Genomic DNA, 27,642 nt, shown 5'->3' on the forward strand with positions numbered 1-27,642 from the left:
GCACTACAAGATTAAAGTCGTAATATTTCGAGAATAAAGTTGCAATTTAAAAAAAAAAATAAAGTTGTATCTTAATAAAATTGTAATATTTTGAGATTAAAGTCGTATTATTTCGAGATAAAGTTGTAATGTTATGAGAATAAAGTAGTAATATTTCAGGATTGAAGTCATAATGCTTTGAAATTAAAGTCGTAACATTTCAAGAATAAAGTCATAATTTTATAAAAATAAAACTGAAATTCAAACTGGGTCTTGTCTGTGTTGCGGTCACTTGTGCGTAATGGAGAATGTTGAGCATTTAAGGGCTATTGGTATTTATTGTGTTCAATTCAACAGGGAATTCTGACCACTATACAAGTTTTTTTTTAGATACAGCTATATTCTAAAAAAATTACGACTTTAATCTAATAAAATTGACCTTATTCTCAATAAATTATGACATTATTCTCGAAATTTTACAACTTTAATTTTATAGTGCTCAGATTTCTGTTTATAGAAAGTTTTTGAAAGTTGCACCCATAATCTGATAATCTGAAAGTAGCAGCCCCAGGAATAAGGTAAGACTGCTGCTACGTTATTACAAACAAACCAACCATGCAAATTACAATCATTTGTAATAATCTAAATTCTGCGAAACGTTCTTTATGGCAACAATAATAATAATAAAAAAGTCAAACCGAGCCTGTAGAAGTGATGCCTGAATAAATGGAGGTCATCAGCGTTAGACCACTGTGTTCTATACCGTGAGCAGCATTGTACACAGTGATCTACAGTGGGTACCTTTAACAGGCTTATGCATTAATCTGAGTCAGGGGGCTTACGCTATACTGTACCTGCCGTACACACACAAGCTTTCATTTGCACACAGAGGTCCTTGACCTGGAACTTTTTCTGCACGTGAAATGATGAGTTGCTGATGGCTAGAGGTGAAAGTAATGGATTACATGTACTCATGTTACTGTAAATGAGTTGCTTTTATGGGTACTTGCACTTTTTGGAGTATATTTTTATATACTGTGATTTTACTTGGACTTAAGTAGGTTTTAAAATAAAAAATGTAGTTTGTTTACGTTTTTACACCCAACAGTTACTGAGTAAATGATCATTTTGTGATGATTTTTTATTGATTTGATTTCAGGCACATTGAACATAATCCATATGTTCTTAGTCGTGCCATTTCTGATCAACGCCACTTACTTTGGTTCAGGTTGTGTTTTCTATAACAGTGTATGTTGTTTCCCACATGGAACTGTTTTAGAGTTAATACATGTACAGTAGCTATACTGTAGAGCCTTATCATTTTTATTAGTTTTGAATTAAATTCAAAGATTTGGTCTTTTTAAGTTTAAACATGAGATATTTACTCTATGCAAGGCAACCATGTCAAGATTTATTACCAACAATAAATGTGTGGGGATGAAAGTAACTAGTAACTTTTACTTTGAGTACTATATAAGTGAGCTACTTTTTACTTGAGTTTTCTATGTATGACTTACTTGTACTTGTACTTAAGTAGAATTTCAATCCAGTAACATTACTTCTACTTGAGTAGAATATGTCAATACTCTTCACACCTCGGCTGATTGCATCACAGCTGTTGTAACGTTTCCAAAATGTTAGAAAAAAAAACATTTTACATTTTAGAAATGACATTTTTACCTGTTTAATTTTAATGCTTTAATCTGCCTGAGTTTAGGGCGATACATTGCGCATGCACAGTTGGATTATCATGTCGTTGTCATAGTAACCGGTTCAAAGAGGGCCTTGATGGTCCTCATTCATTTCACGGGAAGTACTTTATCAGAGGTTGAATGACTTCCTGTCTGCTTCAATCAGTACAAGATGAGACATTAAGTGAGCGGAAACATTAACGTTGATAATGAGTCAACTCTGAAGATGATGTTAAATCGAACAAGTCCAATAACAGAGGCAGTGATTGGTCTATTAAATGGAGCTACAGTTATAGGTTGTGGCAAACGCTGTGAGACAAATAATTGAATGAAACCTCTTTGTACCATCACACACTAACTCATGCATACAAGGCAAAGCAAGGCAGATTTATTTGTATAGCGCATTTCATACACAAGGCAACTCAATGTGCTTTACATGATCAAAAAGTGCAACAGAAAACATTTAACAGCTTAAAAATCAATAAAAACATTTAAAATCATCAGTAAAAACAATTAAAATCATCAACAAACACATTACATCATCAACAACATGACCAAAAATCTCTCTCTTAATCATACGCAGTAGAGAGTGCTTTTAACTTTGATTTAAAAATGTTCACATGTGATGCTGACTTCAGCTCTGCTGCAGTTTGTTCCACTTCTTTGCAGCATAACAACTAAAAACAGCATCACCGTGTTTACTGTGAGCTCTGGGCTCCACTATCTGACCTGTGTCCATAGATCTGAGAGACCTGCTGGGTTCATACCTGACTAACATCTCACTGATGTATTCTGGACCAAACCCATTCACACATTTATACACCAGCAGCAGAACTTTACAGTCTCCTCTGAGGCTGACTGGGAGCCAGTGTAAAGACTTTAAAACTTAACTAATGTTTTCTGGTTCTGGTTCAGACCTGAGCTGCAGCGTTCTGAACCAGCTGTAGATGTTTGATGAAGACCATTACAATAGTCCAGTCTGCTGGAGATAAAAGCATGGACCAGTTTCTCCTGATCTTTCTGAGTCATTAAACCTTTCACTCTGGAGATGTTCTTTAGGTGGTGGAAGATGTTTTTGTGATAGATTTGATCTGACTGATGAATGTAAGATCTGAGTCAATCAGAACACCAAGGTTTTTGACTTTAGCGTTTAAAGATCAAGAGTCAACATACTTGCTGACAGCAGTCCTCTTTTCCTTTTTACCAAAGACAATCACCTCCATCTTTTCATGATTTTGGTGAAGGAAGTTTTCACTCATCCAGCAGTTTACATTTTCCAAGCAGTCACACAACACCTCAATAAGACCATAGTCATCTCGATTCAATGATGGATATAGTTGTGTGTCATCTGCGTAGCTCTGATAATCAACCTTACAGTTCTGTAACATTTGTCCTAAAAGAAGTATATAAAGGCTAAACAGAAGTGGTCCAAGAACAGGACAAGAGTTAAAAAAAACAAAATAAAAAATAACGATAAAAAACTCTTCTTCTTCTACTTCTCTGATAAAAAACATGATTTTTACCCAGACAGGGGTTCTCAACCTTGGGGTTGCAAGACACTGTGAGGGGGTCGTCAGAAACTAAGAATTTTCTTTTAACAATTTTTTGCCACTTTTCCGCAACTACACCAATCTTGTCATATTTAAACCCATTTTCATTACATTTTCTTGCCATATTTTTGCTCCCTTTAATGCATTTTGCTACATTACTCTCATTTCTGGCACTTCTCCATCAAATTTCAATGGCTTTTCTGCACATTTTTCTTCCCTTTTAAGACATTTTCAGCACTTATAAACCCTTTCCACCACATGTTACACGTTGACCCATTATTGTCACTTTTAACCTCTTTTCACCATATTTCATGCTTATTTTGTGCCAATTTAACCACATTCACATTTGTCATGCCCATTATTTGCCGGTTTTAACTAATTGTTTCCACTTTGAAGCTAATATTGACACTTTGAAGTTTGAAGCCTTTTTACCTGTCTGTTTTTGGCCACTCTTTGCACTTTTTATCAGTTTCTGTGGCATTTCTGAACCATCACACAGCATACGTTTATCACCTGACATCCACACGCTTGAACCTTTTGATCTGAATTATCCCAGACTCCAGTGGCAATTATGTTGTTGGTGATGTAAAACTCAGCGGTCCATTCTCCTCTCAGGAGACAACAAAACAATCGAGCCATGAGACTTAAACGCTTAAGATCCATTGCAGCTAAACCGATGCTCAATGGGATTAAACTAACAGGATCAGGGAAATGTTCCGTTTATTTAAATCACCATTACACAAAAATGACTCAAGGTGCGTCCAACCATCTCTGACATGTGGAATATTCATCAAACACTCCATGTCTGACATTTAAATGAAATATTTAGGCAATGAAATTGAGTTTAAAAAAACAGGAGCTATTCCTGTTGTGTCCTTATACTGTACCTGTTATATAAGGTTATTTAATTGGTGCTGACATAACCTGAGATCACCAAAGTTGCATAAAAATGGCATTAGGGCGTTATACCCGAACGCGATTAATGAATGGTGTGTGTGTGTGTGTGTGTGTAAAAGTGTTGGCTATTTTAAAGATTAATTTCCTTTAACTCATAAGTATTCAGGTGTGAGATCATTCCACATGTTGAAACGATGTAATGTAATGGTGTAATTAGAAATATGAACTACTGTAAAAGATATATAAAATTAGAACTACTTTGAAAAATGACACTGTGTACACTGTAAAAAGTTACCTATAGTCTGCTCTATTAAAATGAGGTTACAATTCACACTCACTCTGTTGGAGTAGATATTACACTACATTTTTAGTTCAGAAAATTTGGGGAAAATGTACATTTTTTTTTCGATTTACCTGCAATTAATGCTCACTGTTTTATTTTCAATACACTAAACTTGTCTTTTTTTTTCTTAGGCATACTCCAGTACCAACTGTATTTCTGTGAAGAGGTAAAAATGTATTGTATTGTGTGTTCCAACCCAGGATGTCACTATAGTGTTACTATTGCAAGTATAAGACCAACAAAAATGAGGAGTGAAATTAATTAACTGTAATGACTAAAGAAATATTGAAGCGTTAATCCTCCATTACAAAAAAAAAAAAATACAATTTGAAACCACAACACTATGGGTGTATAACTTTTAAGTTGTATAACAGCTCCTACAATAAGTACGTCCGGAAAAAAGAAACTGAAGTATATGATTCAGATAATATAGTCTGGTCTGTTTGGGGGATTTTAAGGAGAGATGGTATAAATGTGTCTACAACAATGAAATTTGACACATTTATAGTTTCCGACCTGCTGGATTAAAATCTGGCAGGATCCAGAGCCAGTTCTCAACGGGGTCGCCATATTGGACAGTTCCAAATGGTGACCACCCAAAAACAGGTTTTTCTATTACTAGCCAACCAAACGTCGCATAATTAAAATTAAAAACACTTTTCTAAGGTTTTGGACCTTGGTGTTTCTAAATATGATGCCAACATGACAGCAATCTTCACTGGCATCACCGCCATATTAGAAAATCCAATCCAGACCAAATCCAACATTGGCCACCAGTGAATACTGAATACTGAACATTTACGCTCAAAAATGTCTTTATTTGACCTTGATCTGGGATGTCAGGCTTTTATGTTGTGAAATAAAGACATTGTTGATCGTAAATGTTCAATGTTAAATATTCACAGGTGGCCACATTGGATTTTCTAATATGGTGATGCCAGTCAAGGTTACTGTCAAATAGGCATATTTAGAATCCCTGAGGTCCAGAACCTTAGAAATGTGTTTTTAATTATGTGATTTTTGGTTGGCTGGTAACAGAAAAACCTGTTTTTGGGTGGCCGCCATTTTGAATCAACCAATATGGCGACCCCATTGAGAATTGACTCTGGTTTCTGCCATATTTGAATTCAGCAGGTCAAAAACTACAAGTGTGACAAATTTCATGCTTGTAGACAAATATGCACAATTCACGCCCTGACAGACCAGACTAATAAGACAAAATCAACTTCCATGGAAACATAATAATCTTCATCAGGTAGGCTGCCAGAAGCACAAACAACTCCGAAACATCAAAGTGCATCATCTTTATTTCTCACTGAGGTGCTGACGAAGACTCCGCCTCCTCTTCACGAACAACAAACAGTTCTCAGTCATCAGTACATGAATGGGAGCACCCGTAAATGATGGACAATGGCACTCATAAATACATCAAGCAGTCCATTTAAGTCCTTTCTTTTCTTTTTTTCTCCTCCCGTGTGTCCAGCAGCCAAACTGTTAAAGGCCATCAGTGAAAACTGCAAATTGGGATCAAAGAGGACTGAGCGATCAGGTCCTGAGAGAAAAGATCCACCGAGCTGTCAGGGAGGAGCAGGAAGTGCTACAAATGATCAGAGTAGAAAAAACAAACTAATAAATTATTACATGTTGGTTTTCTTTAAAGGGATCCTCCACTGTTTTATCACTAATGTGGCCTAAAATCTTTAAAATGTACTTATTGGAAGATATAGGCCTAAAAAAGGGACGACTTCACCGTTTTAGAGCCCATCTTGAAATCACGTGATTGATGATGTCACTGCCCATAAACATCCTATTGTTTTCTATTTGAGTGAAGCATTCAGGCCTGTTTTTCAGATCATTTAGCAGCTTTTTTAAAGTTTTTAAGTTAAAATGCCAATTTGCGCTGCTTTTGGTTTTAATCTAAATATTCAGGAAAAGTTGAATATGTCGATGTAAACATCTTTGGTTTACTGAAAGAGGAATAAAAACAGTTGTTGGAGGCTAAATGATGTAGAGCTAAAAAAAAAAAAAGCTGCTAAATGATGAAAAAAAACAGGCTGAATTATTCACTCCAATAGAAAACAATGGGATGTTTACAGGCAGTGACATCATCAATCACGTGATTTCAAAGAGATTACAGGGAAAAAAAGGAGATGAAAGAAGAGGAAAAAAGAAAAAATAAGAAAGAAAGAAAAATGATTTCAAGATGGTAGAACACAGGCTCTAAAACTGTTAAGTCGTCCTATTTATACAAAGCAATAAAGTGAATATGGTCCAAAATAATGATTTTCTAATAAGGATATTTCAAAGGTTTTTGGCCACATTTGTATAAACAGTAAAACGTCACTTTAATAATATGTAAAGTATTAGATTCCCTTCTTCATATTCATATTTAGTTAGAAATACATGACATAGAACTAGGATATGTATAAGATATTGTTTTAAAGCAAGGATCCATTCATCCTCTCTCTATAGTCACATCCTGCAGCTTTTCTTCAGCCTTTGCACTCAAGTCACGCCTGAGTCCCACAGCGATTATCTGCAGACAATAGGGATGCTTGGTGCACTGTTGCTAAGACCCTGTGGGATCAAAGTGACAGGCTTTGATCTGCAGCCTTACGTCTCCCTCTAGGGGAAGACGGAGCTTAATCCTGCTCGTAGAAGTGTGAAACCTTCCACAGTCGTGACGCGCGCTCGTCTTTGGTAAGTTACGAGTTTGAGGAGAAACCGTGAGCCGTGTGTACGACCTGATGACCTTATGACCAGTGAACCTGAGATCCAGCCTGTGAGTGTCTCTTGGCCTCCCTGATGGAGAACGCCTCCTGCTCTTCACTCATCTCCTTCAGCCTTTTCTCCTCCAGGAACGACACCAGGGAGTCCCTCATGTCCACCACCTCGATCATCTGCTGCAGGACACGTTCCTCCTCCGCCTGCTGCTCCTCACTCTTATCTGTCAAAAACCACCAGCATCCCAGCAATTACAACACACAACAATAAACCACTTACAGTGTGGTAATTATAGACTTCGACAAAAAACCCCAACATTACAGAACGTGGGCGCCTTTGCTTCATATACGGTGAGAACGAACCAATGTTGATTAACGGTTTTCAAAAGGTGAAGGACAGGAGGAGTGTAGTAATTTTGTGTATTTTGGTTTTTTGTGTCTTTTTAAAAATGCTTTTATGTATTTTCTTTATTATATTGTGTTTTTATATATTCATCCTATATATTTTTGTTGTGTTTAAGAGTCATTCTGTTTTTTTTTTTTAATTTATTTTTTGTACTATTAGTTTATGTCCTATGTTTATGTTGTATATATTGTTTATTGTTTACACTGTTTTTGCACTCTTACTGGAGTTGGCTTTTTATAACGTCATCCTACATGTGTACAGTGACAATAAAGGCCTTTTCTGTTCGATTGTTGTTTTGTGTGTTCATGAGAGTCAGTGTATGTTACGTGTGTTTTCAAGAGCTTTTTTGTGTATTTTTTTAATTCATTTTGTGTATTTTCTTTAATAATTTTGTGTATTTTGTAATCACTTTGCCTAGTTTTGTAGTATATTCTGTGTTTGTGGTCATTTTGAGTGTTTGTTGTTGTTTTGTGTATTTCTGGAGAATATATATGTTTTTCATTTTCTTATTTGTGTATTCAAATGTTTACCTTGTGTTCGTATGATGTAAGCATCATTTTTTGATTACCTTATTTATTTATTTATTTATTTTTGATGTGCTATCAGAGTGAAATTGAATATTTGTATTCTTCTATTTAGCATCTGTATCTGCCACACATTTTGGGTTAATAATGAACTTTGGTTTTATTCATCTTTAAACTTCTTTAGATTGTGTGGATTTAAGCCAAACTGTGTTCCTGAAACGTATTGAGCTGTTTACGTTCACATTTTTGGGCGTGTGTCGCTCCAGGAACGTGAAAGTGACACAGACTCTAATATTGATTTGATTCACGCTGTTCTAATGAAAGCTTCCATGAATAGAAAGCCATTGAAGCACAGGAGGAAACGTGCTGTTTGTGTTGGTCACTGAAGCCTCCGTTAGAAACAACGTCTCCTTGTATGAAATGCCAACAGCAGCTCATTCTATGCACACACAGACGCTGTTACACACCGTTCAGCTCCATGTATTTCCTCAGCTCCAGGTCCAAAGTGCTCTGCTTGTCCTCCAGCTCCAGCTGCCGAGACCTGAAACAAAAACGCAAATGTACGTCACACCCGGGTCGTTATAACGACAAACCAAGCTGCTGTGAGCCGTGTCGCTTCCAGCACACTCTTACCCAGGGGTGTCAAACTCATTTTAGTTCAGGGGCCAAATACGGAGCAATTTGATCTCAAGTGAGCCACAGATTTAAAGTGGGAAAACAAGTAATATCAACATTATTGTGCCCTAGTTTGTACTTCTACGGATACATAAAACATAAAATATGAAAGAAACTGACAATATCCAAGCAATAAATGACAGATATCAGTCCCAACAAGATCTTCACGTTAAATTTCCTAGGTTTTGTGACCAATTTTTCTTTAATTAAGGGAAATATTATGTCGTAATTTGAGGAAAAATGAAAGATTTTGTAAGAATTTTGAGTTTTTTTAACTGTTTAACATAAAAAAAAAACTGCAATCTGAGCATGAAAGGTAAACATTTTTAAAATGTTATTCAAACTTAATCAAACTTTCATGTGTTTTGGATAAGTCGCTTCTGAGCTGAGAGTTCACTGGAATTTCAGCTAAAACTAAAAGCGGATGCTGGACGGACAAACCGAGCATCGTTTGGTACATTTCATACCAGATATCAGCATGAATTACTTCATAGAATAAGATTGTGTTGTGTTGAATATTAAATGGTGAGTTAGTGTGCACACTTACGCAACCATGAGGTCAGACTCTTCAGAGACCAGAGCGTTCTTCTGGTGAACGAGCTGGATCCACTGTTCGATCATATCAGGGGCACCTCCGCTGTCTGCAGGAAGAAGTAAAAGGTTTGACTTTATTAGAGGAACACTAGCAATGCAGAGGGACAAGGAATGATTACATTAGGATGAAACTCAAAACAAAAATCTAATTCTGTTGTCTCTTAAATCATCATCAGGCTGATTTAAACTCTTATTGGTTGATGTGCTGAGTGATGAGCTGGCCCGTGATTGCGGAGATGAATTTTACTTCCTGAAACGGTAATACTGTTATTATATCTTAATTTAGATTTTTTTTTTTTTTTTCTTTTAAATCGAGAGGAAATTGCAATACACCCTTGAATAAACCCTCACACGTATGTTTTGCAACAATATCATGCATTTCTATGCAATTTTTCACTTTAAATGGGTGGGCAAAGAGATGGAAATGTCAAATATTGTGCAAAATATGATGTAATATGTCACAATATGACACAATTCACCTCCTCAAATGGAAACAGCTGTATAATGTAGTACAATATCACATTTACATGATGTTTTCTATCCTAAAACAAGTGATCTAATGTGTAGCAACTTTAGCAAATTAGCAGGCGTCAAATCTCATGTGATTTCAGCACATGCATTTCTTGCAAATACAGCAAATATGAAATTAATAATAATACTTAACTCCATCATCAAAGTATGTCAACATTTCTGTTTTTAAAACATCTCTAAACTCTTAAAAAACTGCTTTTTAAAAAGCATCTCTTAGAAAAAACATATATAAATATGCACAATGAGCACTGTTTCTGTCAACGTATCCAGTTGGTAAACTGTGAAAAATATTGAAAAGCTAGATGTGAAATTGCCATCTTCAAAATATAAGCAGAAGATATTTTTCTTTTCCTTGCTCTGGCAAATGCTCGTGAGCAGAGGTTCTCAACTGGTGGGTCGGGGGCCAAAAGTGTTTTTGGACAACAGTAAAAAGTAAAAAGTGCTTCAATTTTGAAAGAGATTTCAGTGGCATTTATTCTCACCTCCAACAGTAGGGGGCAGTAATGAGTTTTTCGATTTCTCATCACTGCTTAGAAAAATGTTTTCTCCACAAACTAATATTTGTGTTTTTTTTGTAAACACATTAAACATATAAAGAAATATTATTTTAAAGTGAAGAAAATAAAGCAAACCCACAGTTCGTTTCAACAAGTTGACCTAATGCACAGTGATATGATACATATCGTATAGTAACTGCACCATATTTTTGTGCAAATATTTCTTAATATTGGAAAAACCAGTTGAGAACCACTGGTCTTGAGGACACGCGTCACACTTATGGTTTTACAAACTTAGCTTGTCGTGATGTAACTGAGATAAAAATCTGTAAGACGTATTGGAAAACAATGAATTAAAAGCCACTGATATTCGATTCGTACCGGCCTCTCCTCGCAGAGTTCGTTCTAACTCCACCCCTTTCTGCTCCAGATCCTTGAAGGTCACCTCGATTTCCTCCAGTCGTCTCTGGATGGACTGAACCACAAAACATTCACTTTTAAAACAACTGAAACAGGTTTGATCATCACCAGTAAACCCAGTTTAAAAACATGAATTAGTACGTAGACATATGCAGAAGCTGCTATTTTGTTTCATTCCTGCACACTCTGTTGCCACGGTAACCAAAGCTAGTAAACTGACAGAATGCTCGACACAAAAAAGAAAAAAAAAGATATTTTTGACCTTCGCCTGAGCTAAACTGACTAATAAGGACGAGTTATTTAAGACCAACCTGAGCTTTACGGAAACGCTGCAGCTCGCTCATCTTCGCTCTTCGCTCCAGCGTCCTCATCTTCATCAACTCCAGCTTCTCAGCCTCAGCTGGGTTGGACGGCTCCGTCTGAAACTAAAGGTCACACAGATGTTAAAGAGTCACTGAAGCCCAAAACAAATGTATTTGGGTATCAAGTAGTGCTGTTGGATTTTTGTCCAACTCTTGACATTTTACTCAAAGTGTTTGGCCTATTTTGTTGTAAAAATGTAAGAGTGGCTGCCCTCTATTTGATCGAGAGAATTGTCAATTGAGAGCTATAGTGAGTATTGAGTAGCTAGTTAGCATAGCATAGATTGTTCTTTGGAGATGGTCCTGAAGCCCCACCCATAATCAAGATATTATGCTCGGGCGCACGTCAGTCCAAACCTCAGAGTTCAGTTTGTGTCCAACTCTGCTGCGTACCTTTTCATCAAACAGGTCAATGTCATCCCGTCCATACATCATTTCGTCATCATCATCATCGTCGTCGTCATCATCGTCTCCATCGATGCCATCCTCCGAGGTGCTGTGAGCATGTGTGAATGTCGTCTCTGAGAGCCAACAGGTCAAAGGTCACTGACTGAACACCTTCCAGCTTGGATTTCATTTCATTTCATTTATTAATTATTTCAAAGGGACAATGCACATGAATAGACAGACATGCTGTAAATGAACCAGAGTTAGCCAAAATAAGCTAGTTTTCATCTGATGTCCCTGGCTAGATTTTAAAAGGCAACCTAAATGTAAAAGCTATTAAATACAGAGAGAATACAACATGACAAAAGAGAAAAAATATAACAACATGAATTACTGAGAAAACAAAGCACCAAGCCTGGACTAAAACTGGAACACAGTTCAAACAAAATAGTTAATCAATACAATGTACAAAATAAAAATAAAATAAAATAACTCACTTACCGACTCTACCTGGGGGATTGATGAGAACGCTGAGTCGGGGGTCTCTGATGATGCGTGGAGACGACAGGTTCCACGGAGAGAACTTGGACCGTACTCTGGTCTGACCCTCAGGCATCTCCTTCCTCCTGAAGCAGCGACGGTTCTTCTTCTCCCGCATGTGTCCCGCTGTGCTGCCGCTCCAGTAGCCCTCCTCCTCCGGGGCGTCCAGGCCCCGCCCATCTTTAGTGGCTCCGCCCGTGTTGGCTGAGGAAGAGGAGCATGAGGAAGACCCGCCGTGTGTTTCTGAGTCAGAGTCAGCGCTGAAGCTCTGCAGGTTCACCAGCTGGTTTTTCTCTTCCAGGCTGAGCTGAAGCTTCCGCAGTGACTGCTTCGGACGGGAGTCTGGCCCCGCCTCCAAGTCTGGCCCCGCCTCCCAGTCTTTCTTGGTGAGTCCGGGAGACGACGGCTTCTCAGGAGAGGAGATGTCGAAGAGCATGACGGTGCGAGGTTTTATCACTGGGGGAGAAGGTTGAGGGCTGGGCGTGGTCTGACGGGAGAGGCGTGGCTTAGGGACAGGAACAAGCTCCGCCTCTGCTGAAGCTGCACCTATAGCAGCAGTGGTTTCACCTCTGGAGGGCCGAGGCTCGTCTTTGACTGCACACTGCTCCTGAGGGTCATTGTTGTGCGTTTGTGTGCGAGTGTGTGTAGACTCTTCATCTGATGGAGACGAGGAGGAATCTCTGCACAGCCCGTTCTCTTCCTCCTTCAGCTTCTCTTTGATTGTCTAAGAGAAATAGACAAACTGTAACACGAACAAATACACAAACAACATATCCCATGTTGTCTGAAAGGAATAATTCAAAATTCTTAACATGTCTGCACAGCTCTAGATCTTTCTCCGAAAAGAAACAACACAACTCAGAAAGTAGCAGCCGAGTCCAACAATATTCTCATTAGTCGTCTGATAACATTGATATTTTGGACTGAATGTTGTTTGTAACAGTTTGTTCAGTTTATTCTGGCCGTTATTAATCGCATCTTCGACTTAATAAGAATCCTTTAATGTTATTATAGCAAAAAAGCAAAACTAAATTGAGTGCAATCCCATTCAGTGCAAAGATAATCTGTAAATACAAATTGACAAACTGTGCAATATAAAAACAAGACATCTTTAGGGCCTGGAGATTTATATACAATATAAATAAGGGCAGTAATGGGCAAAAATATAGATATAAAATGTAATTTATTTACAGTAGCAGCAAGAAACAGTTACATTTATTCAGGTGAAATATGTAATTAACAGGGAGGGAGGGAATATTTTCACCGCCGCAGAATTACGCCAACAGTACTAACAATAGATAGACCGTACGCCAGTGGTTCCCAACTTTTTTGTATCGTGACCCCATTTTTATATCACAAATTTCTGGCTACCACACATTTTTTCTTCTCAAATTAATTTTTGATCATGTTTTTTATACTGTTACAAATACAGAGTAGCCAGGATTAGTGACAAATTGTGCCAGCTTAGATAATTTACACAGCATATTATTTGAACTAGATCTATATTTGAGAAAGTGAAATTTTTTTTTAATCAGTTACTAAAAATTCCAAAGGACCCAATTTAAATCCCAGGTGATCTCAAGGTTGAAAAACATTGCCTTACAGTACACCATGGAAGATTACATTTTAGGATTTAAAATTTTTTATAATAATTTTATAAGTTCTTAAGGAATTAACGTGGAAAACATTATTGAAAAAGTTAAGATAATTTTTGCAGCCTTATTTTTAACTTGTTTTCCTTAAATGGCACAAATATTCGTCTCTCACTTAATCAATAATTGTTTCTGTGCCAAAATCTATCCTTTCAAAGTAAAACATTTAAAATAATTACAGTTCATATTTCTATTAAATAATATATGAACTGTGACATCTGTCTTGATACATTTTTTAGGTAGTTTGTAAAAACGAAACGCATCGCTCGGAGCCTGCTCAGCTCCCACCACAGAAGTGATGCAATGAGCTGTTGTGTAACGAGAGCTTTACAAACGCACAAAGTTAACACAGTGTGAAACCATCAGAGCGTTTCACACATGCTCAGTGACCCACCTCGTGTGACGCTTCCGCCTCGTTCACCAGCTCCAGTTCCTCGGAGTGCTGCTCACAGTAAAACGCCCCTGTGGGAGACACACAACATGAAATGAGCAGAGGAGTCAGAGAGGATGTTCTCTGTGTTATTAAATTATTCATCTGCTTTCAGTCAGATCAGAAGAGCTTTTAAAAGGGTTTCAGCACAAAATATTAATTATGGAAGCAGGGAAAGCCACGCCTCCTCCTGACTAAGCAGGGACGGATAAGAGAACAGGTGCAGCTCCTCTTAAAGGACCATAGGGCAGGATTTGTGAAAAATTAAACATTCATTTTCAGTTTTAATGCTAATGAGTGATGAAGCGTTCAAAACCAAAGAGAATGAGCCCACACACATTTCTCCTTATTGCCTTGAACAGACTGTGTGATGCATTTTGTTCTGCAATTCTAGGCCCAAATTTCCCTCGTAGTTCTACAGACGCTCGGCGGTTTGGAGAGGCGGCCACTCTGCTGGAAAAAATGAAGAAGTAGAAGACGACGACTTTGAGACTGAAAGAAGACAAGCGCCGTGGACCAAACTACTGTTTTGTTCCACAGAGGCAAGCGGAGGCATGTAGAGGATTGCGCGCAGGTCTTGCAGTAAACAGTCATGTGAACGGTAAGTAAATAAATAAACGTGTTGCAGGTGGAGTGTGGATCGGGCTGCATTTTTTCGTCCGAGTGTGACCCGAACTCAACATGCATTTACCATAATTTCCGGACAATAAAGCGCACTATTTTATTGGCCGCATTCCAATAATTAAGCAATTTTCTAAGAAAGATTCACACAGATGCCACAGGAGAGTGCCCTTTAGATAACTTGGCCTATCAAAACGGGCAGATATAACAACTTTATGCTGTTTATCCTTCTATGACAAACTGGCTGACTTTTACTTCATCCACTCTGCTGCGGCGGGCTCTCTCCCTGACATCTCTCTGTGTCTTTGCCATGATGAAGAAGTGTGCATCATGACAAAATGACTGATCAGAATGAATAAGTGGGAGCAAGAACAATTTAACGTAAACAGTTTCATTAGTGCACCTGGTCTAATGTGATGGAGCTCAATTTTGTGGCGGCATGAAGCTTGAAAACTGGGAAAAATCCACAAATCAGCCGCGCCGTTGTTAAAGCCGCAGCGTTAAAAAAAAGTAGTGGCTTACAGACCAGAAACTACGCTAGATATTTATATCTAAGCCCGACCTGAAACCGACAGTTAAAACCTCATTTTTTTCCTCACACAAATGACACATTTATGTTTGTTTTAGTGGTAAGCACCGCTTTTGTTAACGAAGAACTGTTAATTTCAACATCAGATCAGCAGACGGGGTAACAAAAAAACTTTAAACACAGACAGGCACGTAGTAAATCTATTTAAATAATCCAGGTATCAAAGATAATCCATGTTTTTGTGCAGAGAAAAGATTGATTAAACAGTGGATGCTTCAAGGCTGTCCTCCTCTGCTCAATGGTCCTGCAGCGCTGATCCTCACTGCTACAGCTGCTGCAGGAATGGAAAGAGGGCACTATGTGACCGAACCCAACCAGCAGTTCTAAATATTTGTCCGAACCTGACCCGTCGGGTCCTCTAATCACAGTATCAGCTGCTGTGAAGAGTTGATGTACGCCCACATGCCGACTTGGCTGATGACGGCTGTCGTGTCACTCTGGAGTCTGATTTCTCGATCCTGCCCTATGCTCCTTTAATGCTTCCTAATGACCATCAGGGAACACTTGACAGATGGAACTCACGGGGAGGACGTCCATGTTCATGTCCCTCACCTGTGGTCTGGTCGTACGTGTATCCTCCCAGTCTGAGTGTGATGCCACATCGGTGGCAGGTGAAGCAGCTCCGGTGAAAGAACTTCCCCTCGGCGCTGATGCGCTCCAGCACGTAGACCCTCAGATGGCAAAAGTAGCACTCCTCACTGTTGGCCATCAGCGCCGCACCACGAGACTCAGGCTCGGAGGCGGGGGGAGGAGTAGCAGCAGGGGTGGGGTTCAGTTCAGGATGTAAGATGTGCACTGACGACTGGAAGATGAACCGGTTGGAGAGCAAATGGAATCAGTTAGTCTGGGACACATTAGACAACAGGTGAACATTAAAAACAGAAGAATGGACAAATGTGAAGGTAAAAAGAACCAGGATCAAGTTTTCATGCTGCCATAATCAGTTACTTCCAAAATTAGCCTGAGGAAGATGAAGTGATAAATAAGTGAGTGGATGATGGCAGCAACTAATCATTGATGCACTTAGATGACTCATCATCCTGCTCTAAGGAAAGGATGTTCTCTCTCACATCACAAGGACTCCCGTGTGTGTGTGTGTGTGTGTGTGTGTGTGTGTACATTGTTTACTGGAGATCACATTGAACATTAGACCAAGAAATGTAAGAAAGCAAAGCTTTGGTGCCCACGTTTGGTCCTGGAAAGCTCCTGTCCTGCATGTTTTAGATGAGAGGGTTTATTATTTTTATTTATTCACATTAACAACATTCATGTTTAGAATATTATTGATCAGAGCTTTATTTCAAGGGAGTTTTTTTCTGTTGTCTTGCGTAATGAGTCTTTCATTGTTATATTGTATGTTTCTGATGTTGTTTTGTGTGTTTCTGATGTTGGTTTGTTTGAGTCTTTGAGTCTTGTGTTTTTTGTAGCATTATGTGTGTTTTTAATGTTATTTTGTGTGTTTGACGTTTTAAAAAAAAAATTATATGTCATTTTGTGTGTTTCTTGTTCAGTTTTGTGTGTTTCGAATGTCATTTTGTGTTTCTCAGGCCGATGAAGGCTTTTCATGTCGTTTTACGTGTTTCTAATGTCTTTTTGAGCAATGCTAATGTCATTTGACATGTTTCTCAGGCCGTTTTGTGCGTTTCTAATGTCATTTTTTCTAATGTTTTTTTGTGCATTATTGATAGCGTTTTTGGTGTTTCTCAGGCTGTTTAATGCATTTCTGATGTTGTTGTGTGGTTGTGTGAGTCGTTTAGTGAATCACAAAATGAGACTGAGGGCCTCATGTGGCCCTCGTGTCAGTTGCCCATGTCTGATCTAAAACACGCAGGACAGGGGCTCTCCAGAACCAGACCAGGACCTATTTTCAATGTTCCCTAAATGCTGTGACTGCTGCTCACATCTTAGTATGGACGCCACAGCAAACCTCCTGGATCTCGTTGAGTCCAGTATTTCATGTGTGAAAGCTGTTTGGCAGCTATACGTTATAAGTTTGAGCACCAATATGTCACGGCTGATTGATGACAGCTGGTTCTCTTTTGGGAAACTTAATATTTGAATAAGTTTCCTTCTCTGCCACGTTGGAAGCCAACTCAAAATTGGGATGCTTGTTGGCACTGACTCCAAATTGGATGGAGTCGAGCTAAAAATAAAGACTCACGCTTTTGTCGTCTCCCATCTTTGGTACTTTTTCTGCGGCTTGTTTCCTGGAGGCAATTATTTCCTGTGACAAAACAAAAGAGAATTAGAAAAACATATGGGCTCTCATTTATCAACCCTGAATGAAAACAGTTACAAATGTGAGTTCACATTATGTCGTATGACAGGACCAACGTGTGGTTCATGAAACATTCATATCTGACCAATCGCAGTGCACAAATGACCGGGTGTTGATAAATCCGGTGGATTAATTTGATATTCTATCTTGTTATAGACATTTTTTGGTTCTTTTTTCAGGCATTAAGAGTAAGAGTAAGAGTAGGTTGATAGTAGATGCTTCACAGTTTCGGCGACGTCTCTCGCCTTCATCAGAAGCGTCTCACTGACAGCGTGTGACGTGTCAGCCGGCAGAATTTAACAGCTGGATATGATTGTCTAAACTGTGTGAAATGAGGCGTTCAAACACTGCTTAAAGTAGGATTTTATTAATATTAGTGTGTTACCTCAATAACAAATAGAAATCACTAGACTGATATGCTGCCTTGTTATGTAGCAAGTGATGCTAATGCTACACCACTTTAGTTAAACAAAGTAAAAAGACTGTGTGTGACTAAAATAACAAAAAAAAAGATAATTACCTTGTCCTAAATGATCTTTTACTCCTTTTTTCCATTTAGGGCAATTATTTTAAGTAGGTGAATTGGTTTGTTTTATTGGTAAATAACTTATAAATAAATAGTCTAAATGACTTGAATGAAAAAAATCGTGATAAAATCGCGATATGATATTTTTCCCATATAGCCCACCCCTACTTCCTCAGTTCGAAAGAATCCGAGTCAATCAGAGCCGAACAGAAAAAACGTCATATCTCCTGCAGTATCAAAACAAACATAGCACTCGCCACGGAGAAGACGTTCTGTTTTACAACACCTGGATAAATCGTTGAAAACACAACAAGAAGAGGGTTTAAAACCGTAAGTTCGGCTCTGTTTATAAAAAAAGATCTACACTCGTTGGGCTATTCTCGTCACTTCTGCTCGTTGTTTGATTGGTTGATATGCACGCGTTTGTCCCGCCCCAGAACTCAAACGCCCTGCCAGTGCATCCAGACTAATCGCCTGTATTAAACATTGAATATTGCAAGGTGCTTAGGATGGATTTCAGGCTAATCGTAGCATACGCTCACGTCAGGATTGATAAATACCGAATCTTGCGTGAATATGGTCGAACGCACATCGTACGATCAGATTTGAATGTACGAACGGTTGGTAAATGAGTTCCATAGTCTTAATTAGAGGAGAACAGGAGCGACTGATGACTGACAAGAAAACTTCACATCTCTATTGCCTGTGTAAGCGTTGACCTCTAGTGACGGTGGACGTACCTTGCGTCTTTGCAGGGAGTTGTGCTTCAGCTTATTGAGGAAAAAGACGGCTGACTGTGTCTGGGACAGCGTCAGAGGCTTGTGTGACGGCAGGGAACCAGTGGGCTCTACATGTCACAGAAAGAGACAACGAATAATCAAAATCACATCTTATCTTCTTCACCCAGTTGCAAGATGTTCCAAATATTTTCTTTGCCCTCTTTCCAAGGTACAGCCTTTTATGGTGAAGTCCCAGGCGGGCGTCAAACCTGTGTGTGTGTGTGTGTTTGCCTTGATTACTCCCAGGCTTCACAGCAGAGGCAGTGAAATCGATAAAAAGCACTCGTACGGGCACTGGCTGCGAGTCGCACTCCCACTCTCTCACCGTTGAGGAAAGGTTAGCAGAGATTGAAGGCTCTGCCTCCTGCCTGCACATCAGTCACTCAGCAGCAGAACCTGAGCAGCTCCACATCCACACAGCACTAACGCCTCCAGCTCAGAGAAACCAGGTAAAAACCCTCCTCCAGCCCAGACGCCGCTGCTCAGCCAGCTCTGCACAGCGACTGCTGTTTGTGTGTGTGTGTGTGCGCTGCTCAGAGAAGGAGAGCAGCTCAGCCTCTGAGCACAGATCTAGTCACTCACAGCCCAATGAATTGTGGGTAATAAGCTCTTAAAGAGACAGCAGCGACCCGAGTCTGCAGACTGAACATGTTACAGTGGGAGAACACCTGATCCTTTTAGTGTGATGTTAATGCTACAGTATCCTAGCAACCACGTTATGTAACACCGATGCTGCCGTCACTAGACATCAAGGTTTAAACTGCACTCTAATGATATCTGGTAATAAAGAAAAAAGAATGGTGCATCATAAGCAGACTACGGAGTGCAATTATATTCAAATCCTTTAGAGAATAGTGACAAATTAATTATTTTCATTCATCTTTAATTATTTTATGCCAACAAAAACAATATTTTATCAGTTCCTTTTTTATATAGATCACTCGTAAGGCTTAAAAAGGCAGATCATTATGATTTCAGCAAGTTCATTTTGTCTTATGTTAAAGTGTCATTAATTTTTAGGAGATCAAAGTGGATTTCCTGAGGAACAGTTGTCTGAATAAATGAAACGTGCTAGTGCAGTGCCCGTAGGAAGTATGTATTGCTATAGAAAGGTGGGAGTTTAAGTAGCTTTTTCATGGATGGTTAAATGAGGTTGTGTGTGAAGGTGGGACGTGCCTTTTGCTTTTTTAGCCATGGGAAAAAGCAAAAACAGTAATGCAACAGCATGATTTTTTGAAAGTGTTTTGAAGGCTAAATTTGGTCAGATTTCTGTTGAGGATAATTACTGGGTATGTATGGTCGAATATTGTAATAAGTATGAATTTGTTTTCAATCATGGTTATGCTGTTGTATTGGTGTTAAACACAAACCCTTAGTATGTTTAAACAAACATGTTAGGTTTTAAATGCGTTTTAAGACAGAAATTGGTTTTAGATAGAGAATGACGGCTGTCGTAGAACAATGATGATTTTATTAGAAGGAGAAATCGTTCAGTAATGGTGAACGTTAGTGTTAGTGAGGCTCATTTAAAGGGCGGACGGTTCCTTCGGCCTGCCGGCTCGTGCTTTCTCCTCTGCCTGGCCGTGAGGTGGCGTGTGCGCAGCGGGTCAACAGACGCCTCTGAGGAAGACTGGCAGTTGACAGTCAAAATCTCTTATCCCCTGACATGTTTTGACTGCCAACTTCCTTGTATAATGTTTCATTTATTCAGGCAACTGTTCCTCAGGAAATCCTCTTTGATCTCCTGACAATGAATGAAACCTTGACATAAGACAAAATGAACTTGCTGTGATCAAAGGTGTGGTCGAGCCTACACCTACTTTATAATATATATATATAATATATTTCAATGATTGCACATTGAAATACTTCAGCATGTAATTCTGTAGCTGCACTCTCAGGCCTCACACTTATGTAGTTGGGGAAAAAAAAGGAAAACATTGAGATTATTAAGATTTTAAAATAAATTATTTCTTACCTTTCACTGGTAGACTGAAGGCGTTTCTGATCTGAGTGATGTACAACACCAACGACAACTTGTCTATGTGATCACTGTTGGCCAAGTCACTGGGAGACATGACTGGTGGGATTCCCAGTTCTTTCTCCAGGATGCTGAAGGCCAGCTGGATGTTATGGATCATGTCGGACTCATCCAGAGAAGACATGTCACTGTGGGAGGGAGGAGAAAACACAATGTGATCACCAAAACAAAGTCTACAGGCAACTAAATATATGAGAAATTTGGCAATGTGTAAAAAAAAAAAAAAAATCAAGGCTGACAAAGACTGGCAGTTGACAGTCAAAACATGTCAGGAGATCAAAGTGAAGTCAGTGAAGTGAGATCAATATACGTGCCTTAGTTTGCACATCAACATTTAGACAATGTATATCATTCACATACAACAAAAGACAGAATGGCCAAATTTGGCCCTAGTGCCTTGAGTTTGACACAAGTGTCGTAGAGTAAAAGTGTGTGGTGATGATCCTCACATGAGTTTGGGTCTGAAGTGGTGGATGAGGGCACACAGAGCCAGCCCGGACCTCCAGGATTGGGTGAAATCTTTGACGTCGACCATCTCATAACCTCTGGTGTGTTTCTGACACCATTTTAACAACTCCTCAAAACCACTGACTGAGTCTGCATACACACACACACACACACGCACAAGGTTGACACAATACTAACATCTTCACATGTGACAGTGAGGTGTGTTAGACTGGTTGCTGACCTTGGCGTGAGGGAGAGCCCATGTGCTTTTGTTTCCTGCTGGATGAATGAGATTTATCCAGCTCATAGAGGTGCTGCACCTACAGAGGATGATGGAGACGTCAGTGAATGAGCTGGACATCAGTGGCAGTTTAGAGATGAATAGGTTAAAGCAGTGTTTTTTTTTTTAAATCATATTTGTTTTCAAATTAACACATCAAAATCAAACAAATGTATTTATATACTTAAACTTTTTAAAATATAAAGGTAGTTCAAATAAAAGGCATTTCCAAAATATCTGGATTGGCACATCTTGTCACGTTTTGCACTAATGCTGGCAACTCTATATTTAACGCACTATAACAAACGTGATCAAAAAGTAATTCTAGAAGAATAAAGTTTCTTGAGTCGCCAGAAATTTGTTAAAATGGGGTTATGACCCGAAAAAGGTTGGGAACCACTGAGTTAAAATGTAAACCGTAAATAGGTTTATTTTGACTAAAAGTTGCTCCTTGAATATTGAATAAGCGAATTTTACGGTTATTTTTTGGTAATTTCTTTATGTACTTAAATATTTTTAAGAGGGATGCACCAATGGTGAACTTTGATAAGGACGAGTAAAATGGTAAATGGAGTTGATTTATATAGCGCTTTATCACCACACTGAAGCAGTCCCAAAGCGCTTTACATATTAGCACATTCACCCAATCACTCTCATATTCACACACCAATGGGACAGGACTGCCATGCAAGGCGCTAGTCGACCACTGGGAGCAACTTAGGGTTCAGTGTCTTGCCCAAGGACACTTCGACACAGTCAGGTACTGGGATCAAACCCCCAACCTCTCAATCAGAAGACGACCCTCTACCACCTGAGCCACGGTCGCCCATCACTAAGTATCACTAAGTATCACTAATACCAAAAACCGACACTACAATAAATTACTTTGAATGTTGGCTGATCATTTCTGTTGCATTTGTTGGATTTAGCCACCAGTGGGAGACAGTAACGCATAGTTGGAATTATATTTTTGTTTAATTATAAAGTGGAAACTCTGCATTAGTTTCACAAAAAAAAATGTTTTATTTGAACCGTCAGTTTTATAGTAATTTTTTTTTTTAGATTACATTTTTTAAATCAAATTTATCAACATTTGTTGGAACAAAGCAGAAAATAAAATAAAAACCTGTCTTCCAATTTATTATAGTGTGTGTGTGTGTGTGTGTGTGTGTGTGTGTGTGTGTGTGTGTGTGTGTGTGTGTGTGTGTGTGTGTGTAGATATTAAGATTAAGATAATAACACCAGCAGTAAAAGAGCCAGTCTCTTTCTGGAACCAAGTGGTATTGATGCATCCCTAGTATTTTACCATCTCAGTGCTGACTCATTGAATATATTTCATCATAGAGGGAATTCAGACAACTAAAGGCACTTGGATTTCACTATGTGGAGCAAAGTGAAGGGGTTGGTTGGGGGGTGAGGGGGTGCATACCTGGTGGGGCTGGATGGAGCTCAGGTTGATTCTGCAGTAACGCGTCTTTGGGTTGATGCAGTAGGCAGCGTAGTTCTTGCTCGTGTTTTCTGGCGTAGTCTGAGACAGAAGCTGATAGATGCTTTCTCTGTCGAAAACAAAAACTACGTTATGTTAAATAACACAAGATGGAATGTTAGGAACGCTGGATAATTTTTGCAAAGGGTCTCATTCAGGTCAGGAAACAGAGAAGTTCAAAATCTGATCTATTCACTTTAGTTCTAACGAGTTAAACACCCTGCTTGTGTTTCTTTAAGTGTGAGACGTGTGGCAAGTGCAGTTATTATAATATGAAGTGGACTCACCGCTCAGCCAGGACCTTGAGATGTGGGACCCCCAAACCCCAACTCCTCACCATCCACGCTGTGTCAAACACGGCAAAGAATCCACGTGCGATCCCAGTGCCCAGAGGCCAGAAGGGCTGCTCACAAAAAGGACAGATGAAGACATTGTAAATAATGTGTCATGTTATTCTTGCTTATAATAAAGAGAGAATTAGAAAATCAACCAACAGTTTGTCAGGGCGACCGTGGCTCAGGTGGTAGAGGGTCGTCTTCTGATCGAGAGGTTGGGGGTTCGATCCCAGTACCTGACTATGTGTCGAAGTGTCCTTGGGCAAGACACTGAACCCTAAGTTGCTCCCAGTGGTTGACTAGCGCCTTGCATGTCAGTCCTGTCCCACTGGTGTGTGAATGTGAGAGTGATTGGGTGAATGAGCTGATATGTAAAGCGCTTTGAGACTGCTTCAGTGTGGGGATAAAGCGCTATATAAAATCAAGTCCATTTACCATTTGAAATGCAAACCAACAAACACCATCTGCGTATTAAAATCCAAATGTAATAATAATGCACACATGGGTTACTGCTGGTTCATCTTTGTACACCCCCCCAAAAAACTGTTTAAAGCAGACATGGCAACTGGCGGTCCAGGGGCCACGTATGGCAAATCTCCAAAAACTGTAATTCGAGAAGTTGTAAGGAATATAAAGCCCAATATAATACAAAGTACACAAAAAAACACAATATGACTAATGAAACAGAAAACGACAGGATAATACAGAAAACAATGACGAAAATACAGAAAGCGACCCCAAAAACGCACAAATCAACAGCTAAAATGCAGAAAATGACAGAAAAAAAGACAAAAACATTATAAACATTTCATGTCAGCATTTCAATCACATTTTTGTGGCCCCCGCTTTGATATAGTTGCCCATCCCTGGTTTAAAGCTTCTCCAGGAAGTTATGTTTTCTGTCACAAGGGGGCGCCATTAATCGTGGTAACTGACAGCTTCAGAAAGACTATTATCAGGTTTTGTAACACACATTATCTCTCTGAAGTACGGAGCCCCAGACATGACATGGTACAAAAAAAAAAATGTATTTGTTGCCATGAAATACTAATACTGTTGTAAACAGGAAGTTTTATGTGGTTTCTACAACCGTTCTATTGGCTGAGTGGTTAATGCAGTGGTTATTGGTTCATTTACTTTCTCAATTGCGTAGGATAGGCCAGGCTAAACAGGCAGTAGGACCCAGATGCAGAAACTCAGGCATACAGAGAGACTGCCAACTACCTGGGTGGAAGATGACATCACTGTTGAACAAATAAGCCTTTTCACACTCTGGAAGTGCGCATGTGCGACCTGGAGGGGGTCATAGGTCGAGAGGGATAAAAACGTAAACAAGCTTGTTCACTCTGTTGATATTTCCAACCTAACAGCGTTTGTAATTTTACTCCAGAGAGCTTTAGTGCTTTAATAGTGTTTATATTATTAATATTACACATATTCGGACTCAAGAACAGACCAGGGACTTCCGCTGAAGCCACTTTCGGCCCCATCCGAGCACTTTTAAGAACTGATGGAAGCAGCTCAGCAGCAGTATGGAAGCGAGGCAGTCCCCTCGCTTCCACACAGGTGACACCTGGTGCACGAAAACACCGACTACCTGGGTCTGCAGTGGGTGTAATTCAGACTCTACACGGGAATGATGCACATATCAGAGCACTTTTGTGAAACTGATTAGAGAAGCAGTATTAAAGCGACAGACCTCCTCTGTTTTCACACTCATCTCCCAAGCTTTTAACTTGTGACTGTTATGAATTTTTTCTGTATTTACCTTTATTAGTATTAGTTTCTTTTTTTGATTTGTGTAGTTGTTTTAACAACTGTAAAGTGTCTGAGTTTTTGAAAATGTATTGTTATTATCGATAGGAAAGCGAAATGTCCGCTGGTGAAAAGGACATAATGAGTTTGAAAAGGTAAATTTACAAGGTCCACCATTCACTAACCAGGTCCATGATTATTTTTATTGAGCTATAATTTTAATTAAATTGACAAATTTGAAGGAAGTGCACAGGATGGACACTAAACAGGCCGATAAGTGAAACAGCATTGTTCAGCTGATTGGTCACTGTTTGAAAAGCAGGAAAAAATTCAGCTTGTGTGCAGCATTAGCTTTAGCAGCTAACTCGAACAGCAAAAATAACCTAAATCTCTGTCAGACTCGTCAGCTAAGTTAAGTTTATCCCTTGTGCAAAAACACAATTTCCTGTTTACAAGAGCCGCAGTGAGTCCGACGTTATGCAAGTGACGCTACTGTTCACACAGAGCTACACACATACTTAACACTTTTAACAATTGTACAACATAAATAATAATAATAATAAAAAGCAACACGGAACTGACGAGGGCAGCTCAGCAACTGCTTCTCTTTGACCGCATCTGATGTTGCTATAGCAACAAGCCAAGCTAACCACCGGGAACAATATTAATATTACTAAGGAATTTTGTGGCCAGAATATTTTTTTTTGGTTTCCACCATGTCATGTCTGGGGCTCCGTACTGAAGTGCTGGTTTTCTTTGAGTAAACTTTATGATATGATGTTTATCACAAACTGGTTTAAAAAATAAAATAAAAACACAAATCTCATGCCATTTTGATAATTGTGTTGCAAACCCATTTTTAGATTTTGATGGTTTTATTAGTTTGATTGAGACATGTGGTGTGTTTAAGTCCACTCTAATATTATTTACTTTTTGTATTGTTTCTTTATTTCATCTCCACTTGTCTCACATTTGCTAAAAAAAAAAGATTCAACATTTATCTTGTTTTGTGTCAACATAACAAAAGCTTTGAAGAACGCTAAAAAAAACCCACAGGGAAGTGTTGCAGTGAACATTCAAACCAGGGGCAAAGCTTTATGAAAGAAGAATAATAAAGTATTCAACCAGCAGAGCCTCACCTCCACCAGACAGTCTCCAACCAGGCTCATCAACAGTTTCTTTCCTCTCTTCTCACGGACCATCGAGGCGTTCTCAGCGCGATACATGCAGGTGAAATCAAACATGGCAACATCGGGCTTGCCATTGGGGTTCAGAGCAAACTGAAGATCGGGTAGTTTACCGCCAGTGGAGAAGGAGGCGGCGTCATAGGCGTACTGGTTCAACGCCTCCTCGTCCGTGTTGGCAGCAGCCAGAAGCTGCTCCGCATTAGAGAAGTCCTGGAAGTGAAGCACACGTTCATGAAGCAGAGCAACATTTCTGATTTGATTGAAGCAGCAGATAGATGACGAGAATAAAACAACATCCCATCGTATTAAAGCATTGCTGTTTTCAACCATTGGGTTATTTCACTACTTCACTGGCTTGTGTGAATAATCTCTTTAGCTCAGTGTTTTCACCTGTTTAATGACCCCCTTCTTCAACAAGCTCTTCTTCTTGGCAGTCATGACAAAGTAATGGGTGTCGTCTTTGTAGTAGACGATATTCTCGAGGTCGATGCCTGGATGGAGGAAAGAAAGAGAGAAAAGGGTGAGATATAGAGTATAGGATGCTGGTTTTTTCATTTAAAGTTGAGGGTTTGACCTTGGTGGGCGGGGCCTCCGAACCAGGAATATTTGAGGGCGTAACATGTTAATGACGATCAAATTCAGCCGCCGCATTTATCAACACCCGATCATTTTTACACTGGGATTGGTCAGATATGAATGTTTCATAACTCCCACGTTGGAAACTGATCAGAATTCACAGAAATCTCATTTAAACCTAACATGAGTATAGCAACCCGCCTACCTGCCTGTTCTGATTGGCTGAGTCTTTGAATGGCAAACCTCATCAGCCAATTGAGTGCGGCCTATGTGGATTTTTCTTGGAAAATCGCAAAATTATTGGAATGCGGCTAATACAGCAGTGCGCTTTATAGTCCTGAAAATATGTTACTCTGGATTATAAAACCTCCCACACCACAGAAGGAGTGCAGTCGTTTCAAAGACACAAAACTATTTCAAAAAAAAAAAATCCACACCAAAAAAAAAAAAGGGTATCGCACTGGTTGTGTTTGTGTATTCATGTTTTAGGGCACTATATACGTATATATATATATATATATATATATATAAAACACTGGTG

At 39.2% G+C, this 27,642-nt stretch overlaps 1 protein-coding gene across 3 annotated transcripts in view; it reads right to left on the bottom strand.

Annotated features, from left to right (window-relative positions):
• Positions 1-6,596: 6,596 nt before the first annotated feature.
• Positions 6,597-27,642, bottom strand: part of mical1 (microtubule associated monooxygenase, calponin and LIM domain containing 1) — a 30,177-nt gene continuing 9,131 nt past the window's right edge. For 2 of the 3 annotated variants that reach the window (XM_028452980.1, XM_028452981.1), the window contains exons 7-24: positions 26,916-27,016; positions 26,478-26,735; positions 23,536-23,651; positions 23,192-23,318; positions 21,724-21,802; positions 21,485-21,632; positions 20,973-21,163; positions 18,956-19,062; positions 17,573-17,635; positions 15,964-16,213; positions 14,166-14,233; positions 12,081-12,843; positions 11,586-11,713; positions 11,142-11,255; positions 10,792-10,885; positions 9,336-9,429; positions 8,581-8,654; positions 6,597-7,407 (exon numbers count right to left, since the gene is read on the bottom strand). In XM_028452980.1, coding sequence (XP_028308781.1) covers positions 7,214-7,407; positions 8,581-8,654; positions 9,336-9,429; positions 10,792-10,885; positions 11,142-11,255; positions 11,586-11,713; positions 12,081-12,843; positions 14,166-14,233; positions 15,964-16,213; positions 17,573-17,635; positions 18,956-19,062; positions 20,973-21,163; positions 21,485-21,632; positions 21,724-21,802; positions 23,192-23,318; positions 23,536-23,651; positions 26,478-26,735; positions 26,916-27,016 — 2,969 coding nt within the window. In that variant the 3' untranslated portion in view covers positions 6,597-7,213. The remainder of the gene's footprint in view (positions 7,408-8,580; positions 8,655-9,335; positions 9,430-10,791; positions 10,886-11,141; positions 11,256-11,585; positions 11,714-12,080; positions 12,844-14,165; positions 14,234-15,963; positions 16,214-17,572; positions 17,636-18,955; positions 19,063-20,972; positions 21,164-21,484; positions 21,633-21,723; positions 21,803-23,191; positions 23,319-23,535; positions 23,652-26,477; positions 26,736-26,915; positions 27,017-27,642) is intronic. The other variant, XM_028452982.1, reaches the window with a different exon arrangement.

The sequence above is a fragment of the Gouania willdenowi genome, chromosome 7, assembly GCF_900634775.1.
Source record: "Gouania willdenowi chromosome 7, fGouWil2.1, whole genome shotgun sequence".
Classification (NCBI taxonomy): Eukaryota; Metazoa; Chordata; class Actinopteri; order Blenniiformes; family Gobiesocidae; genus Gouania; species Gouania willdenowi.